We start from the raw sequence: 18,571 nt of genomic DNA, 5'->3' as shown, positions 1-18,571 counted from the left end.
AGAAAAGCAGTACCTAAATAAAGCTATATCAAGTACTCCTGCATGTTTTTTCTAATTAGTGAATGTATACATGGTTGCAGTGAAGAGATTCTGCAAATGGAAGGTTGTACATCTCTTTATTAGAGTGATATAGAGGAACTACAAAAACACAATATGCTTTCTGGTTGTGTGAAAATGGATTTTAATAACATTTTAAGTGCTGTAGCAATTATGTTTTCTAAAACAAACCAGTCAATCATGAAGGGAGTCCCCAGTATTATGTGTTTTAAGTTCACATTCTCATATTTTAAAAATGTAAGGTGTTTAATACCAGTGCCCCCAGGGTCAGTTACTTTCCACACTCCCACTGCCATTAATAGCTGGTCCCCTCTGCCACATCGTCACAGCTATGAAAGATTGAGTGCAGATACCTTTTCTGACAGTCAACCCACAGTCTGACTTACAGGTTCAGTTCAAATCTCTCCTCTCCTCCCTTCATCTGGATTTGGACACTTTTTAAAATGTGTTCATATGGACCAACGATCCTGAATTTCCCTTAATGTGTAGTGTGTGCATGCATGCAAGTGACCTGTTAAGATTGTATGCAGAATTACTTGCTCTCCTTGCTGGGGACTAACTGGATAAGTGATTATGAATAGCCGAATTCCTGAATTTGAAAATGATGCGAGGGCTGATTTTGCTGTGATGTCACACGAATGCTCCAAGAGTGAGTACAACTGCAGTATGTACAACAGTTGTGCCACATACAGTCCAAAACACAGGAGTAGTTCTGCTTGCTGATGTTCACAAGGCCTGACGGTGGCGCTGCTGGTGTTCCCCGGCCCACCCATTAACCTTAGGGTCAAGGTTCGAGTGTGAGCTGCTGGTGTTTCACTCATTACCTGCACTGTTAGCAGACAGATACTGCAGACCGCTGACCTCGGTTCCACAGCCCTGAGGACCCAGTCCCTGTGCTTTCCTGACAGGCCCACGTTGCACATCAGCAAACTTTTTTTTTTTTTTTTTTGCATAAAAGTTTTAAAAAATGAAATCAGGGTATTGACTTCAGAGAGCTATGGCTTATAATGCATAGCAAATAAAAATACCAAAAAGCATTTATTGATTTCTACCTTGAGAAATCAGACATTTTGAAATTGCACCCACAATAAATCAACTCCCGCCCTAAAATAACATTACAATTATCAGAATGTTTGTTTTCAAGTATGCAATATCTATTACTTATAATAAATAATACAAGCATTACGTGTTGCTATTTTATAGGTACTATTTAAGATGTAAACTTGTAAATTCAGTTTTTTGTCATTTTCCTAAGAGTTCAGGCTGCGTGTCCGTGGGACCAGTGCAAACCAGCAGGGTTCATCACCAGCCTCAGCTGCAGCGCCTCACGTGCTCCAGCACATACTCCGGGAAATGCAGACTGCACACTTGCAGCCCGTCCAGTTTGCAAGGCATCCTGGGATACTCATCTTCCTTCCACTTGTTCTCCTCAGGGTCGAAGGTCAGGATGGAGTCGCTGTAGTGGCCGTTGTAACAGAGGCCCCCGAGCACCATGATCTGCTTGTCAAGAACTGCTACGCCGTGCCCGCTGCGCCCTATGGGCATAGAGGCCAGGATGGTCCACTCGTCTGTCTCGGGGTCGTACACTTCGGTGGAGGGGCAGCCCTGTGACTCAAAAGAGGCACGCAAGATGACACACACACCCCCGAACACATACAATTTGCCATTGTGCGTGATCATCTTATGGAAGCAACGGGCATAATTCATCTTGGACTTGTTCTCCCAACAGTTGGTCAGGACCGGCGTGCGGCGTGTGCGAGGCTCCGACGGCCCCTCCCTGCTTGGGTCGAACACGCACACCTGCTTGGAGGTGGATGACGAGGTGATTCCACCCGTGATGTATAGCTTGCCGTTGAGAACTGTGCCCTCGTGGCCGTACTTGTTGACAGGGTATGGCTCCACAAACTCCCACTTGTCCTCCACGATGCTGTAGCGCTCCGTGGAGTAGAATGTCTCATCCCGCGTGCGGCCCGCCACAGCGTAGATGAACTTGCCGATAACGCCAACTGCAAACTCTGACCGCGGCACCGACATGTCGGCCATCCGCAGCCAGGAGTTTTGCCGTGGGTCATAGCGGTAGACCTTCGAGGAGGCATGGAACTCACCGTCAGGGCCTAGCTCCTCTCCACCCAGCAGGAACACAAAGTTGTTGAGGACAGCCAGGCAGTCGGGCCGCAGGGGCACCTGCGGGCCCTCCAGCTCCCACCACACCTTGGGCTTGTGCAGCAGGAGCACTTTGCTGTTCACCATGCTGTGGCCGATCATGCCGCGGAACACAGCTGTCTGCGGTCGCAGCGAACGGATACGGTTTGACTTGGTGTCCACGAGTGGCTGCTCGTTGACCTGGTGGAAGTAGTTCAAAGCCTGGTCCACCTCTTGCCGCAGCTGCCGCGAGAAGCGGTAGAACTCCGACGTCTTGACCTGGACAACATGAACGCAACCTCCACTCAGAATGGAGGAAAACACAGTCACATGGCTTCCACCGCCTCATGGGCACTTGGTGAAAAAACTTGCTAAAATAACCTTTGTGCTAAGAATTTTGTGATATGCCCTTCGAATGATGCCTTTGTACACTTTTCTGAAGGAAGGAAAATTGGAACTGAGGACACTGAAATATTCCCTACTTTCTTAATTGTGAATGAGATGCCATTTGATATCTTCACTTGGATATTGCCCTTAAAAATGAAGTCAGGATAAAACGGCACGATCAGAACAAATCACCTTACAGTTAATGTGTATACAGGTGGTCACCGACTTAAGATGAGGTTATACTCCCCAAAACCCATCCTAAGTCGAAAATATCATAAGTCAAAAAATGCATTTAATACACCTAATACACACCTCTGCGTGACAGACTGGGAGATGCGGATTACTGCCGCTGCCCAGCATCGCGAGAAAGTATTGTACCACACATCGCTAGCCTGGGGAAAAAAAATCAAAATTCAAAGTACGGTTTCTACTCAATGTCTATCACTAGCTCACGATCATAAAGTCGAACCATCATAAGTCGGGGACCACCTGTATACTGATCTCAGCTTTGACATAACTTATTTATGATGCAGAGGGAATGCAGTTTCATTCCACGCATTCTCCTACCTTCTCAAAGATGTTGGTGGGTGTCATGAGGCAGAAACGCACATTCTGGACCACGGTGTCTGCATGCCTCCAGCGGCGGCGGTCGTGTCGCAGCCATGCTTGTACCGCCTCATAGAGCTCAATCTCTGGGAAGCGGCTCAGCCGATTACTGTCCAAGTACGCTACTAGCTTCTCCAGACTCAGGTAGGACAGGAAGTCCGAGCGAGCCATAAGGGGGACAAAGTTCTCGAGGAGAAAGGCGTCCAGCTGCTCCTGCACACCCTCCACACCCACACTGAAGTCTTCCAACAGCCTCATGACTTCGGCACAGTTCTCCAGACACAACCTGGCCAGCAGGAAGGAGCAGCAAAACTCCACCACTTCAGTGAGCTGCACATACATGGCAGCCTGCAAGATCTCCTGTACCGTGAGCATGCTCAGCTCCAGCGTACCGTAGTACATGAACTGCAGCACGTGTCCGAAGCCTGTGGCCGTGAGCCCCTTCATGTGGATCTTGTCCTGGTCTCGCTCCCGCATGTCGGCCGTGAACATGACCCGGAAGTAGTCGCTCTGAGTCGCCAGCAGGGCTTTGTGGGCCTGGAAGTGGTGTTCCTCGATCAGAAGTGTGACATCCAGCAGGAGGCGCTCCTCATACAGTGCGCGGAACCCTGAGGACACGCTGCCATCGTGCACCTGTGACAGGTACACCTCTACGTCCCCAGCCATCAAACACCTGTGTCGAAAAGAGGGCGTCACGGAACACTAGTCAGACCGTCGTCATCGTTCAGCTTTATTTTCACTGTGTAACATGGCTGTCGTTTTCACCAGTAATCGTGGCCTCCGTTCCCTGCGGCGTTCAGCAGCTGTTCGGGACCTGACTGCCTACCTGCCGGGTGTGTCCTGACTGCACACCGCCTTCGCTGACTGTGTGCCAGGAGCAGCTTCACACCTCCTCTGCTTGGAGCGGCCTGGCTCTGTGGACACAGTTGGCAAGAGAGCCTGAACAGACCCATCTAAGACAGCAATGGGTGTACTGGGTATGGCTGTACCTTTGTGGTGTCAAGATGACTGGTTCAAATCCCACTCCTGCCTATTGTAGTAGTTGCCTTGATCAAGGTGCTTATCATGATACAGTAGAAATTAACATCTGTATATGGGTAAGTCAGGGTAAAGACAATTATCTAGCATGTTAGAAGTTATAAACTGTTTACAATAAAAAAAAAAAATCCGAATCAGATGTCAGACAGTGAGTGAGTGACGATGAGGTGCGCGAGGTGTGAAATTTCGCCGGTGGTGCAGCGCTGGTGTCGCGGTTGGCGACGCCGTAAACACTCATGCTAATAGCTCTGCTGATGAAGATAACCATGTCGATGAAGATGATGCTCGTTTTGACAGCGACGCGGCCAAAGCGCACCTCTCCGGCTCGCCTCCACGCAGCCCCTCTTGGACCACAGGCCCTGGGAGCGGGACCCTTCGGACATGGAGCCGCTCGGTGTGCGCTACCGGCGCCCCCGGAGCAGCGGCTCTCACAGCGACGGGCAACCCGGCGCCTCCCCGACTCTAAGTCCTCCTCCTCCTCCACCTCCTCCGGCACTCATAGTTTGTACGAAACGAGCAAACATTATCCGTGTCCGCGTCCGACAGCCCCGGCAGCCATCTTCTCTGCTGCACTGACGTCACTTCCGGTTCCACAGGAAATTACAAATTCAGTGAGGTGCGGAAAAGTCTCCCTTAGCTTTCAATGGCAACATTAAATTCATTCCCCATTTCCCCCCCCCCCAAAGTTGTATGTTGTCAAGATGGCTCTGATTGTTGCTTCAGCTGTTTTAGTCGGGGAAATGCGCCAACCTCAGTGTCAATAATTTTTACTGAGTCTTAACTGTAGTGACTTGACAGTCACACACATCATCTGAAACCACTTGTCCCCTACAGGGTCACAGCCTAACCCAGCAACGCAGGGCGCAAGGCTGAAGGGGGAGGGGACATAGCCAGGACAAGACACCAGTCCGTCAGAAGATACCCCAAGTGGGACTCGAACCCCAGACCCACCAGAGAGCAGGACCCAGTCAAACCTGCTGTGCCACCACACCCCCCACACAAGTCTGTTTTCATTAACAATTGTAGCCTTTTTTTGTAAATTGGCCTCGTATTTCAACCATGCTTTTGATTAAGCGTTTTGCTTCTGTTTCTCGATAAAGGAATAACTGCTGATTTTCGGAGATTTAACAGATTTTGATGGGAAGATAAAGAGCAATGAAAAGTAATCTACAAATATGTTGAAAAAAATTTCCATCAATGCTCAAATTTAGTTTTTTTTTTAACTGTATTATTTATCGGTAGGGGGGTGCGGTGGCGCGGCAGGTTGGACCTGGTCCTGCTCTCCGGTGGGTCTGGGGTTCGAGTCCCGCTTGGGGTGCCTTGTGATGGACTGGCGTCCCGTCCTGGGTGTGTCCCCTCCAGCCTTATGCCCTGTGTTAGCGGGTAGGCTCCGGTTCCCTGCGACCCCGTCTGGGACAAGCGGTTCATACGATGTATGTATGTATGTATGTATGTATGTATGCAGAGAGTTTTAACAGGTCACATCAGTTGTTTCACCCTAACTCACGTTAAAAGTTTTTACAGTCACCGAAGTGCACTGTTTCCACCTACACAAATACAAAGGCATTCACACTTTTTCTGGTTCTAATTAAAATAAGGCTCTTTTGCTCTAATTTAAATAGTCTAAAAATAGGTCATATTAAGATTTTTACTCTCGTTCTTGGAGCCTGTTCTAGTTTGTGCTCCTCTTATGTTCTGATACCGAACATCGGGGCCCTGCAGGAAGCCCAATGAATAGTAAACTAGGACCATGGTTGTGGGTGGAAGCAGCTGAGAAGGTGGCAGAGAAGCACTGTCACCTCATTCTGCCACCATTCCCTCATCCTAACCCTTCCTGACCTGCTTCTTCAGTCAGTCTTGCACTTCCTCCACACCCACTGCTATTGCACCTGCCTAATTTTCTTTACTTCTGTATTTACATACCAGAATATTTTCTAGCACAGTAACAAGCAATTACAGATTTTTTTTTTTTGTTGCTAAATGTGTTTTAAAACTGCTTACAAAATGTTACAAGGGTCTTTGGAAACATTGTTCTCAACCAGCTGCTCTGTGCAGGTCTCATTCTGCTGGTCTTCGCATGATTTAAATTCCGACCACTGCACCACTTTACTGTGGTATTTTACATGACTTTGGCCTCTTTTGTGCGCTATGGTATTTCAGTATCATACTTTAAATTACATTTTGTGACAGAAAGGAAAAGGCAGAACAAGCACGCATGGGCCCGTTAGATTTATTAGTTTCCAAATATTAATATTTGACATGCAATAACATTACTAGCACCTCAACATTTTCGCGTTTTCTACGGTGAGGGAAGTATTCGAGCCGCTACATTCCCGTTCGCAGTTTACTTTCACTGTCATTACAGCGGAGAGCCTTAGTGCTGCTGTGATGCGCTTTATTCCCGTTGACGTGCTCCAGCCGCTGCAGCCGCTCGCTTCCTCTCGCGCTACTGATTCGCAGTAGCGAACGAGCGCTCTTGTCTTTCTTCCTGCTTTCTCTACTTCCGTGCGCTTTTGTGCTCTTTCAGTCCCCCAGCAGCTCAGTCTGCGCGCTTTCCTGGCGCGCGGCGGCCGTGACGTGGCTGCTGACGGCGGGACCGAGCTAAGGGAGCCGCCGCGCGCTCTCGTCCGCCGGAGCTCGCGCCTCGGCCCCTCCCTTTCTCCCCTCCCGCGCTGCGCGGCCCGCCCCGCCGCCTCAAACCGCGCGTGAGCGGTGCTCCAGCTTGGGGACCGCAGGGCCGGACGGAGGCCGCGTCGCATCTCTCAGGTAAGATGCAGTTCGGGGGAAACGTGCGCTCGTGGCAGTACGTCGCCTGAATCATGCCCCCACCCCCCGCAGCGACTCTCCGTGCACACGGCGGGAACAAGGGGCCGGGGTCCGGGGTCCGGGGTCCGCGGTCGGGCTTACATGAGGTCGCAGTGAGGCCGCATCGCGGAGGCTTTCGGGAAGCGCGACGCAGAGACCCGGCTAGCTGTGACGGCTCGCGCGGAGCGAGCGCGCGGCGCGCCGGGACAAGATGGCGCTCGTGCGCCCGAATGTCGGTGGAGAAAGGCGCGCGGCAGGAGGGGGGGGCGCACCGCCATTGGCGAGTTGCACCTGAACACACGGACATGTCACATTGTACCATGGTGACAGACTGACAAAGGAATACTACCCGATACCCGGGTATTAATACAAACACTTCGGTTTTACACTACTGACTAATCGTAGCGGGATCATGTGCCCTGATTATAACGCAGATACAGTACTTTACCGTGGTAACCCACTGACACTGGTGTTTCATGGTATTCTGGCGTCACGGACGCTAAAACCTGCTGTTTAGTGTTCAATACCAGACTAGTACCAGGTTACAGTGTAACCACAACAACATCAGTGATGATGCAGCATCTCCGCAGTCAGTCTGTCAGTGTCGCCGGGTTAAAGTGTAACATTTGGTGTGCAGATTACAAGGTTAATCTCTTTCCCTTTTGTTAATAAAGTCTACATTTTCGCTCACCTTACATTACCATGAAGCAAAACCATAAAGCATAGAAGTTTGAAATTTTTAATGGAAAATGATGGACGTCGTTGATTGAGGGCTGAATATTTCATGTAAGGTTTTATACTCCTTTTTGAACATTTCATTAAAAACCCAAAGATATGAAAACACAACTTAGATGCAAATACCCCTTCAATTCAAAACTTCACAAACCATCAGTGTTTCACCGTATAATTGCAGTTTTTTTCAGAATATGTAAGATTTAATACTTCAGAGCAATCCTGCAGAGCAGGAAATATAAAGCATTAAAACTGTAACACTGCAAAAGTAAAACATTCAGGTAAAAGTCTTCTAGTAAGACTACTGCCATCAGTATAAAACTGCCCTGGAAATTACTGTTAACGCTTATCGAATCACTGCAAAACAGGGACTCGGCAAACTTCTGAAATAAAACTCTTAGTGGCATTGTACCAATCATATAAACCCTTTGGTGCAACACATAGCATATTTACATTTATTTATTTAGCAGATGCTTTTCTCCAAAGCGACTTTCAATGGATACCATGTAGTGCGTGCCATCAGCCCACACATCTTATTCACCGTGGTGACTTACACTGCTAGATACACTACTTACACTGGGTCACTCATCCGTACATCAGTGGAACACACCATGGGGAACCTGAACAGCATGTCTTTTGACTGTGGGAGGAAACCAGAGCATCCAGAGGAAACCCACACAGACACGGGGGGACCATGCAAACTCAACATAGACTGAGCGGGGATCAAACCCACGTCCTCTTGCACCACCCAGGTGCTGTGAGACAGCAGCGCTACTTGCTGTGCCACCGTGCCGCCCGTATTAGGGATTATTGCTGCATTGTTGCTGTCATTAAAAATGTATTGATGTTTAGCCTTGTGGAGGAGAGTTAACATCCCTCTTCACGGAGTTCCGGTGCAACGTGGCTGCCTGTATCCTGGGTTACAGCGTTACGTTACTTTTTGTATCCCGGGTTACAGTGTAACGTGTGGCTATCTGTATCCTGGGCTACGATGTAACATTGGTGTCTGTATCCTAGGTTACAGTGTAACACATGACCGTCCGGATTGTGGGCAGCAGGGTTCGCTGCTTTGGCCCCATTGAGCTCACGCTGTTCCTGTTCGTAACACGCTGCTCAAAATTCTGACAGATATAACCACATACCCTACAGGATGGCAGTAGGTTACCCAGTAAGGTACAGTTAGGTACTGCTTGAAGTCGTCAGTTGTCGTTCACCATTTAGTTATCAGTCATTCATAATGTTGCGATTTTTACTTTAAGTAGTTATGACGTATTGAGATGTAGAAATGTTAACTTCCCATTGCTTTTCGTTAGATTTTTTCATACAGTGCTCTCTTGTTTTTGACAGTTTTCAACTCTTACGCATAGTTTACCTTAAATAGTGTTCACCCAGTTATACATGCTCATGTGAAACAAATGTAATGCATTCGCATTTATTCTAATGAATTTGTATTTGCTTGTCAACACGCGTTTGACATGTACCTATAATGACCCTGACACCCTCTGGTGTGACATTTGAACCGCAGCCTGCGCTGAGATCGACGGGGTGTAATGGATGAAGGTGTGACAGGACTTGCTCTCCAATCACAAGAGCCAAAGATCATATTCCATGGATCTGGTAATTGCCCGCATGTCGGCTTGTCAGTGCCGGGGTCGACCCCCTTGGGCTGCCTAATGACACACTTCCCTGTTGCATCTGTAGCGCGCTGCGGTCTGCCGTGACTCGTGGTTGTGTCTGCCTGTCTCCTTGCCAGATGAGGCTGAGCTGCATGGAGCTGAGATCGTGGTGCAGTTACAGGAGACCTTGTTCCCATCGGAGGCCGAGGGCGATGAAGTCCATGACTTTGCCTCGGAGCAGCTGGTGATCCAGGACGCTGTTGAGGATGTGGTGGCTGAGTATGTGCAGTGTACGGAGGAGGAGGATGATGTTGCTGTGGAGACTTGTGTGATGTCGCTGGAGGAGCCGGAGGAGGGGCTGCAGGTGGATGTAGCCCCCGAGGAGATGTTGGTAGCAGTGGACCCTGGCCAGGCAAAGCTGGAGCCTGGCCCTGATCAGGACACTTGTGAGGACTACCTGATGATTTCCTGTAGGTCCCCTCTGCTCCTCCCACTCATTCCTTGCTGCTCCTCCTTTATTGCTGTCTCCAGTGAGTGAGTGGACTGTCTCTGCCCCTGTGTCATGTAGTGGATGAAGCAGAGAGGATTGTGGATGGAGGTGGGAATGAGGTCGCCTTGGAAGACCAGAGGAAAGATGAAAATGGGCAGGAGGTCATTAAGGTGTACATTTTCAAGGCCGATGCTGGGGATGAGGATTCGGGTAAGGAACTACACCCCTCCACTCATTGTGGATGGTTTGCATGTTCTCTCTGTGTTTACTTGGGTTTCTTCTCACAGTCCAAAGATGTGTTTCAGCTGAATTGGTGACTGTGATCATAGGGAGTTTATTATAGTATATGTACCACTATCACCTTGAACAAAGGTATAAACTAAATACTAATAAATAATCTCTACAACAAAAGGAATTCATGTAAATTTAGGTGTCTTGCACTGCTCAGCTCACAGGAGGAACACACAATCCAGATTTGGGCTTTGTAAATGTAAAGAAAGGACTAGCAGAAGTAGGGATATTAAATTAAACTCGTAACAAGGACAAACTCTCGTAACTGGAGTGGGGACATCTTTGGAGCAAATGTATTTTGAAGATGTGTGTAATTGCGGTGTAGAACTCTCGGATGTGCTGTTCTACTCCTAAGGTCTTATCGAGGAAACTGTCCTGGTGTATGACTAGACTTTTTCTGGTTTTTTGTTCAGCGACAAAGGTAGCAGATGAGGTGTACATGGAGGTGGTGGTGGAAGGGGAGGAAGCAGCAGCTCATGAGCGACTATATGAAAACCCCACCCTCAGCAACCCCACCATCAACAGTCCTGCCCTCACTAAGAACCTCATGCCCATGGCGTGGGCTGCTGCCTATGGTACGTACTACTGACACACACACACACACATGCATAGAACTATGAAAAATATTTGTATCTCTCCAGTTGTTCTTGTATCTTTTTGAAATGAATTTTGATCAATCTTTTGTCAGTTGTATTAGGAGACTGAGAGAGAAAAATTGACTCCACTATCACACACACACACACACACACACACACACACACACACACATTTTCTGAACCGCTTGTCCCATACGGGGTCGCGGGGAGCCAGAGCCTAACCCAGCAACACAGGGCATAAGGCCGGAGGGGGAAGGGACACACCCTAGGATGGGATGCCAGTCCGTCGCAAGGCATCCCAAGCGGGACTCGAACCCCAGACCCACTGGAGAGCAGGACCCGGTCCAACCCACTGTGCCACCATGCCCCCGACTCCACTATAATTTTTAGGTTATTTCTTTGGCGTACAGGTTAATGAAATACCCATTGGTGTTTAAAAAAGTAATTGGCCCTTCAGTCAATAACTGGTATGGTCACCTGTAGCTGCAGTGACTGCAATAGCTGCGTTTGGTTTTCAGAAGCACAGAGTTTGTGAACTTTTGTCTGCGTAAATGTGTGGTGTAAGACTGCGCGCGTGTGTGTAGCCCACAGCGGTGTTAAGTTGCCTGTGTGCCATTCTTCAGAAGCAGATGGGTCCCAGGCCCGCGAGAACCGAAATGGAGCGGCCAGCGCTGTGCTGCATGTGGACGAGTCATCTGGTGACAAAGCTGCTCGACAGCAGAGCAAAAGCAGGAGACGGATCGAACCCTGGCAGGTGCAGACAGGTGAGGAGCAGTGCAGCTTCATGATCCCACAGTGTTGCACGGCTCAGTGTGTCTTTGTGCGTCTGTCTGACGTGGAGTCTCTTCTCAGCGATCATCATCGGGCCCGGCGGCCAGCCGCTCACCGTCTATCCCTGTGTGCTCTGCGGCAAGAAGTTCAAGTCGCGCGGCTTCCTGAAGCGGCACACCCGGAACCACCATCAGGACGTGCTGAGTAGGAAGAAGTACCAGTGCACGGACTGCGACTTCACCACCAACAAGAAGGCGAGCCTTCACAACCACATGGAGGTACATGCGCTAAGCAGCAAGGCGGCGCTGCTCGAGTGCGAGCACTGTGGCGAGGAGTTCCACCAGCAGGCGGCGCTCTATGCCCACAGGCTGCAGCATCAGGACGGCAAGAGCCAGGGCTCGGCACCCGATACCAAGACGCACAAGTGCAAATTCTGCGAGTACGAGACAGCTGAGCAGGGCCTGCTGAACCGGCACCTGCTGGCCGTTCACAGCAAGAACTTCCCCCACATCTGCGTGGAATGTGGCAAGGGCTTCCGGCACCCATCCGAGCTGAAGAAGCACACGCGCACGCACACGGGCGAGAAACCGTACGGGTGCCCCTACTGCGAATACAAGTCGGCCGACTCGTCCAACTTAAAGACGCACGTGAAGACGAAGCACAGCAAGGAGGCGCGTTTGAGTTGCGAACTCTGCCCGGAGAGCTTCGACGACAAGGACGAGCTGGCGCAGCACATGCTCACGCATGACGATTCCCGGTGCCACCAGTGCGCCCACTGCGAGCACAAGAGCTCCAACTCGAGCGACCTGAAGCGCCACATCATCTCGGTGCACACCAAGGAATACCCGCACAAGTGCGCCACCTGCGGCAAGGGCTTCCACCGGCCGTACGAGCTGAAGAAGCATACGGCCGCGCACCGCGCCAACAAGCTGCACCAGTGCCGCCACTGCAGCTTCAAGATAGGTGACCCGTTCGTACTGAGCCGCCACATCCTTTCAGTGCACACCAAGGAGCAGCAAGCACTTCCCGACAAGCAGGGCAAGCGGACCACGGGAGGGGCGGGGCCCAAACGGGCAGGTGCCAAGACGCAGCGCCAACGGCGCGTCTACCAGTGCCAGTATTGCACGTACAGCACGGGCGACGCCTCGGGCTTCAAACGCCACGTCATCTCCATCCACACGAAGGACTATCCGCACCGCTGCCAATTCTGCAGCAAGGGCTTCAGGCGGCCGTCCGAGAAGAACCAACACATCATGCGGCACCACAAGGATCAGGTGCAGGATGAGTGACAGCCCCCAGGGACCCGAGGCACCCTGCCCCCCCCCCGCACGTACACGCTGTCCACGTGGACCTGTCAAACTGCCCCCCCCCCCCCCTTGATAGCACTGGTTCCCTGACTGACAGCAGGAAGTGGAACACAACAAAGGTTGTGGATGTTGGAGTCAATATGACTGTTGGTGGGCTCAGTGCAGCTTGATTACACTTTGTGTGTGTGTGTGTGTATGTTATATGTGTCTGGGGGAGCTTTGTTTTCCAAGTTGCTGAAAAGATGTGGAACTGTTCAAGTCTAATACTGTAATTCTACTGTGGAAGTAAACGTGTTTGGTACAAGCAAGGGTGTGTGCGTGGAGTATGGGGGTGCACCCCATAGGGTCCACAGGTGATGGTACATGAGCGTGTGAGCTCCTTCCCAATTTGGTGTTCTCACTTGAAACAGACCAGTGAAGTTGGCGGTGTGTGTGTGTGTGTGTGTGTGTGTGAATGCACATTGATGCTGAGGGCGGTTGTCATTCACTCCTCAAACTGTGGTAATGGTGGTAACCGGACGTCTCCTTGTACCTCCAAATTCTGTTAACGCTGGTTTTTTTTGTGGTTGATGTTTTTAAAATGATAATCTATATTTCATTGTTGAAATTCATGCTGTATAGTTCAGTGTAACTAGAATTATGTAATATATAAATTATTTTGTACACGGACCCTAAAGGAATCATGGTAGCTGTCGATTGGTTAGGGAAAAGAAATAAAGTATTTTCCTCTTGGATTTCATTGACCTTTAACTACTACGTTCAGCTGTCCAGAGTCCCCTGTGGTTCCGCAGGGAGCAGGAGTTTGTGTCACGTGTGGACTTCGCTGCATCTTGATGACGGAAACATGTCAACACGGCTTTCTGGTCAAGGAGGTGAAAAGTGTTTCTGTCATTGGACCTTTGAGCAGATCCTCTGCTGGTCTGTACAGGTAAAACGTGTATGTGTGTGTCATATAACTATTGAAACCAACTGTTGGCTTTTCGAGTGTGAAAGTGACACTTTTATTTTTGCTGATAAATGAAAGCAGTGGAAGGCTTCAGGACTGTCTTTGCTAGAAAGATGCACGTCGATGGCCGCAGATAGACGCAGTGATTCACGTCTGGAAGCGTTTATGCGGAAGCGCATTCCCCTGGAGAGGGTAAGAAAAACAGAAGAGCGTTGAGTGTTGTGCCACCCATGGGCCGCGGTGTCCGTAATGGATGTGGCGAGATGGGCTGGGCCTACCGTTCTTGGGCAGGATGACGATGTTCTCCGGCAAAACGCCCGTCTCTACAGACAACTTGCGGAATTTGTCCATGATGTCCTGGCCCACGTCCGTGGTGCGACCTGGAAGGTGCCGGAAGGAGAACGCTGAGCGGGCAGCTCGAGGTGACGACGAGGAGGAGGAGGAGGCGGCAGCACCTCTTACCGTAGAGCTTGTTGAGCACCGTGGAGACGCCGCCCTTGGTCTTGATGGTGTGGACCAGGGCGAACTCATCAGACTTCACATCAACCACCCGCATGTCGTTGTCATTGCCCCAACCTGAGGGATGTGCAATCAGAGCACTGCATACACAAGCGAGGACCAAGGTGTGTGTGTGTGTGTGTGTGGTGACTGGTGAAGCATAACAGATTTCTGCACAGATGTTCTGCTAAATCTGGCAGCTGTGGAGATGTTCTAGAGCTTTATCTGTGCTGGAGAAGTGTCTGACTGTGTGTGTGTGAGCAAGAGAGAGATGTGGCTGACTCACGCTGGCTGCGGAACGTGAATTTTCCGGGGATATCGCTCTTCTTGGCCAGGTGGGACATCCTCCAGCAGGAGCCGTCTGAGCTGGGTAGGGACACAACCGTCAGTAAAGCAGAAACCATGTCTGCTGCGGCTGAAGCGATGGCCCTCCGATACAGTCAGGGAGTTCTGGGAAAGTGTCCGCTTAGTCATGCACACTCACTTGAGGCTGGAGTAGGACATGTCCAGGTTGCCATCTGCAGTTGGCTTCAGGACGGCCGTCCCCATCTTCATCTCGGCCTTTTTGCTGACGAACCACGGGGCGTTGGTGGCAAACCCGATCAGGTACCACTTCCCTGCCATCTGGCACGACACACACGAGTGCTCTTAGAAAGGCCCCCAACCCATCTTTACTCTCTGAGCTGGTAAACGGCAGTGAAAAGCACCCAAACAGGGTAGGAGTGTGGGACCACCTTCATTCAACTCACTTCCACAGTGTTTATAGCTCGTGGCTCGTGTTCCTGAGTGATCGATTACGAGATGAGGGACGCCGCACGTGTTCTAGAGATGAATTGATCGACAATCGGCATCGAATGGGAGTTTCCGGAGACCACGTATTTTCAGCTCTTTTACGTCAGTTTTTCTTAATGTGCCTCAATTAAAAAATTAAAAACACTCAAGACTTTTGTGTCTATTGAGATTTTTAACAGAACCTGATGCGCTGACAAATTACGGGATGGCAGTATTAACCCTTTGTTGCGCGTTAGTGTTAAAAGTGACTTTGGAGCCGCAAACAAATTGTTATGAACAGACTTCTGCTCTCAGTTGTATTGAGCTGCGGATCCATATGGTTGCATTTAAACCCTTTCCAGGCAGACGTTGCAAATTAGTATTAGCTGGTCATTATTTTTCCAACTGCCACTATTAATTTGGCCCTGAGAGAGTTAAACTTATTTATTAACTCAAGCTGGTGCTCTGAATTTTTTCAGGTTTGGATTTTATCAGTAAATTCTGCGGGACCATGACGACTGGTACCCAGCTCCCACTGAGACCCGGAGGACAGTTCTGGGACATCAAGAGCGTGATCATTTAATCTGTAAACAACCGGATTCTCTTTGGATTATGAGCATTTTGCAGCGCCGACAGAAATATCATGCTGTAATACTGTACTGTACATTTTAAAATATATATTTTATATCCTTTTCTCTACGTCCTCTTGAACGTACTCTCTTTGTTCACTTACCGCCTGCAGGTCGAAGTCCTTCTGAGGCTGGACTTCTGCGTGGACAAGCAGGAGGCAGAGCAGCGCTGCCAGCACCCTCAGGACGTTGGGCGTCATCGCTACAGCCGAAGATGATGTGATGCTGCTCGGTCAGCGGCACCCCTATATATACACCACATTGTGGCATTACATAAAGATGCCCCGCCCCCTGCTCCCCCCAACGTACCCTCCCTCCCAGGTTCTCCAATCAGAGCTGCTCCACAACACCGAGCTGCAGTAAACAGGAACATCACTTGATGCGTTTTTACAGGGACCCCCGCCAGCCCCGTGCTCCTGTCAGGTGACTAGGTCAGGAAGACCTTCATCCCAGGAACGGCACTTTAACGTCAGTCATCACTGTACCTCCCGGTGGTGTCTCGCTGACCACAGCATCGGTGCCATGTGGTTTCTTTTGGGGCCAAGTCCACGTGGCTCGGGATCGTTCAGGGAGGGTTACGCTCCCGCTGCCATCTGCGCTTTGGGCAGGAAAAGTCATTTCAAGGGTAACTTCCTTCAGAGAAAAAAAGGCTGTTGTGCTTCAAATAAATGTTCCTTATTTCCATGTTGTGCGAGTAGCTGCGCATGCGGTTCCGCGAGCCAACAGGACCCTGTGCTGCCCCTGCGCTCCAAATTCGGATATGCAGACTCCTCCTGAGCTTCCATCCAACAGGCGCACTGGTCCTGCCCACTCTTACACAACCCGAGGGGCGAGCAAGCCCACCTTACCTAACAGGCGAGCCCATCCCACTTTCACGTTACCCAACAGGCAAGCCCCGCCCACATTAGAAGAGCACCCTGAAAAAATAAATTGAACTGTATAAATTTATCCACTGGATGAGCCCTCCCTACCATCATATTGTCTGACAGGTGACCCTAGCCTGCATTCACATTATCTGATGGGTGATCCCCACCTACATTCATATTACCCAGCAGGTGAGCCCCACCTTCATCCACTTATTTAGTCCAATCGAGTCCGCCTTCGTCGATACATTTGGACTAGTCCAGTCCACCTTCATATTACCCGACAGGTGATCCCTGCCCACCGTCATCTAAACATTTATACTGAAACCACCCGCTTTTAGCCATCCGTTGAGAGTACCAGCCCACGTTCATCCACATTACCCAACAGGTGAGCAGCCCTGTGCCACCTTCTTCAACACCACACACTAACCAGGTTCACAGACAAGTGGGCCACTTTTCTGTGGAATCACACAGCTCTATTGTAGAATCCTGAAACGGGACGCTGTGAGATTTTACTGTCGACATTTTCGCGGCACTCTAAGAGCTGGTCCCTGATTCCCTGCAGGTCCCAGGGTGAAACTGAGAGGGGTGGCGTGACACATCTGGCAACCACGGATGAGCGGCTGCAGGGGCCCCATCCAAAGGCGAAACGAGCTGAGTCACGGGGCTCGTCCGCCGAGGGTGACCGGACCCCATGAGGAGATTTGCCTCTACAAAGAGCAAAGTGTGGATTTCTTTGAGCGAGTAAAGGTCTGGTCACACCGTGGACTATGGTAGTGCGAGAGACCGCTCTGTCCCAGAATCACACACATCTCAGATGTCACTCTGAAGCAACACGACCACTCGCAGACCCGAAGCAGCGAAGCATTTCTGTTTCAATAAGAGTGAGAGAGCGTGTGTCTGTGCAGACAGCTGAAAGCTGAAAGCTCTAAAACCAGACTTCCCTGGGTCACACAGTCCACACACACACACACACACACACACATCATCTGAAACCACTTGTCCTGTGGAGGGTTGCAGGGAGCCAGAGCCTAACCCGGCAACACGGCCAAGGGCTGGAGGGAGAGGGGACACACGCAGGATGGGACACCAGTCTGTCACAAGGCACCCCAAGCAGCACTCGAACCCCAGACCCACTGGAGAGCAGGACCCGGTCCAACCCATTGTGCCATTGCACCCCTGCGCCCCCCTCTCGCACACTCAATGACACTCATAATATCCCCGATTGTCCAGTTGAGCTGCCAGTGCTGATTTTGTTCATCTGCATTTCACTGTTTACCTGCAAACTCCCATGCTTGTCTGAGTGTGACATTCACCCTTTCCAGTGTTGTTCCACTGTCTTCGGTCACCGCTTTGTCACGTGTGCAGCTGCCGCCTTGCGCCGATCCCTTTGGAATCAATAAAGTTTTTATCTGTCTGTTGACCTGTCGCCTTCAAATGAAAGCCGAATCGCAACAAAAGGAGAGAGGTCCGCGGATGTAAACACGGCACAGGGGGGTGCGAGGAGCAAACGGCCGGTTGCGGCTCTCGGTGGCCAGAGAACACTGGAGCAAAGTGGTGCAGAGAATCGATTTGGGCTGTCAGCACATTGCAGCATGTGCCGACAGCATGCTTTTTCTCGCGCAACGTGCCGGATCAGCCCGAACACGCAGGTCGCTTGGGGTCAGAACGCACGGCACCGCTCCGGGGACCTAACCTAGTCGCAGAGGCAAGTATCGCAACCCAGGGTTGCGGGGCACCAAGGTGCAATAAAGTCAATCTAAAAACATTTTTGCTGATTATATCAGTCATGGTTGAAGCGCAGGAGCTGAATAGATGGGAACGCAGAGGTACAGGGAGGAGATGTTTGTCGGTGGCAGGATGCGCCACAACACGCAGAGCTGTGCCGCATGCTCACCTTGTACGCTGGTGAAACCAGAGCCGCTGGCAGTGAAATTGTGCATCTGGGGATTGTCAGTGGGCCTGGTTAACAACACACCACTGCTCTGTAGCAAAACATTATATCTCAGAAAAAAGGCTGCATGCA

General features: G+C 50.4%; 3 protein-coding genes across 3 annotated transcripts; 1 reads left to right on the top strand and 2 right to left on the bottom strand.

Moving 5' to 3' along the window:
- Positions 1–121: 121 nt before the first annotated feature.
- LOC108923718 (kelch-like protein 15) lies at positions 122–4,802 on the bottom strand. The gene is made up of 4 exons (XM_018734667.2): positions 4,547–4,802; positions 4,019–4,106; positions 3,154–3,865; positions 122–2,478 (listed from the first exon to the last, which is right to left on the bottom strand). Exons 1-4 carry the CDS (start codon positions 4,611–4,613, stop codon positions 1,369–1,371), a joined length of 1,977 nt encoding a protein of 658 aa, XP_018590183.1. The 5' UTR covers positions 4,614–4,802; the 3' UTR covers positions 122–1,368.
- Positions 4,803–6,450: 1,648 nt separating this feature from the next.
- LOC108923748 (zinc finger X-chromosomal protein-like) lies at positions 6,451–13,625 on the top strand. Its single transcript, XM_029250046.1, has 7 exons — positions 6,451–6,996; positions 9,293–9,384; positions 9,521–9,853; positions 9,952–10,083; positions 10,578–10,739; positions 11,384–11,524; positions 11,613–13,625. The coding sequence occupies exons 2-7, from the start codon at positions 9,318–9,320 to the stop codon at positions 12,818–12,820; spliced, it is 2,043 nt and encodes a 680-aa protein (XP_029105879.1). The 5' UTR covers positions 6,451–6,996; positions 9,293–9,317; the 3' UTR covers positions 12,821–13,625.
- Positions 13,626–13,810: 185 nt separating this feature from the next.
- On the bottom strand, positions 13,811–15,916 carry LOC108923719 (lipocalin-like). The gene is made up of 6 exons (XM_018734668.2): positions 15,787–15,916; positions 14,767–14,906; positions 14,569–14,648; positions 14,247–14,360; positions 14,063–14,164; positions 13,811–13,967 (listed from the first exon to the last, which is right to left on the bottom strand). Exons 1-6 carry the CDS (start codon positions 15,880–15,882, stop codon positions 13,948–13,950), a joined length of 552 nt encoding a protein of 183 aa, XP_018590184.1. The 5' UTR covers positions 15,883–15,916; the 3' UTR covers positions 13,811–13,947.
- Between the last annotated feature and the right edge of the window lie 2,655 nt (positions 15,917–18,571).

Source organism: Scleropages formosus, chromosome 3 (genome assembly GCF_900964775.1).
Source record: "Scleropages formosus chromosome 3, fSclFor1.1, whole genome shotgun sequence".
Taxonomy (NCBI): domain Eukaryota; kingdom Metazoa; phylum Chordata; class Actinopteri; order Osteoglossiformes; family Osteoglossidae; genus Scleropages; species Scleropages formosus.
This window is presented reverse-complemented; position numbering and strand designations above follow the sequence as displayed.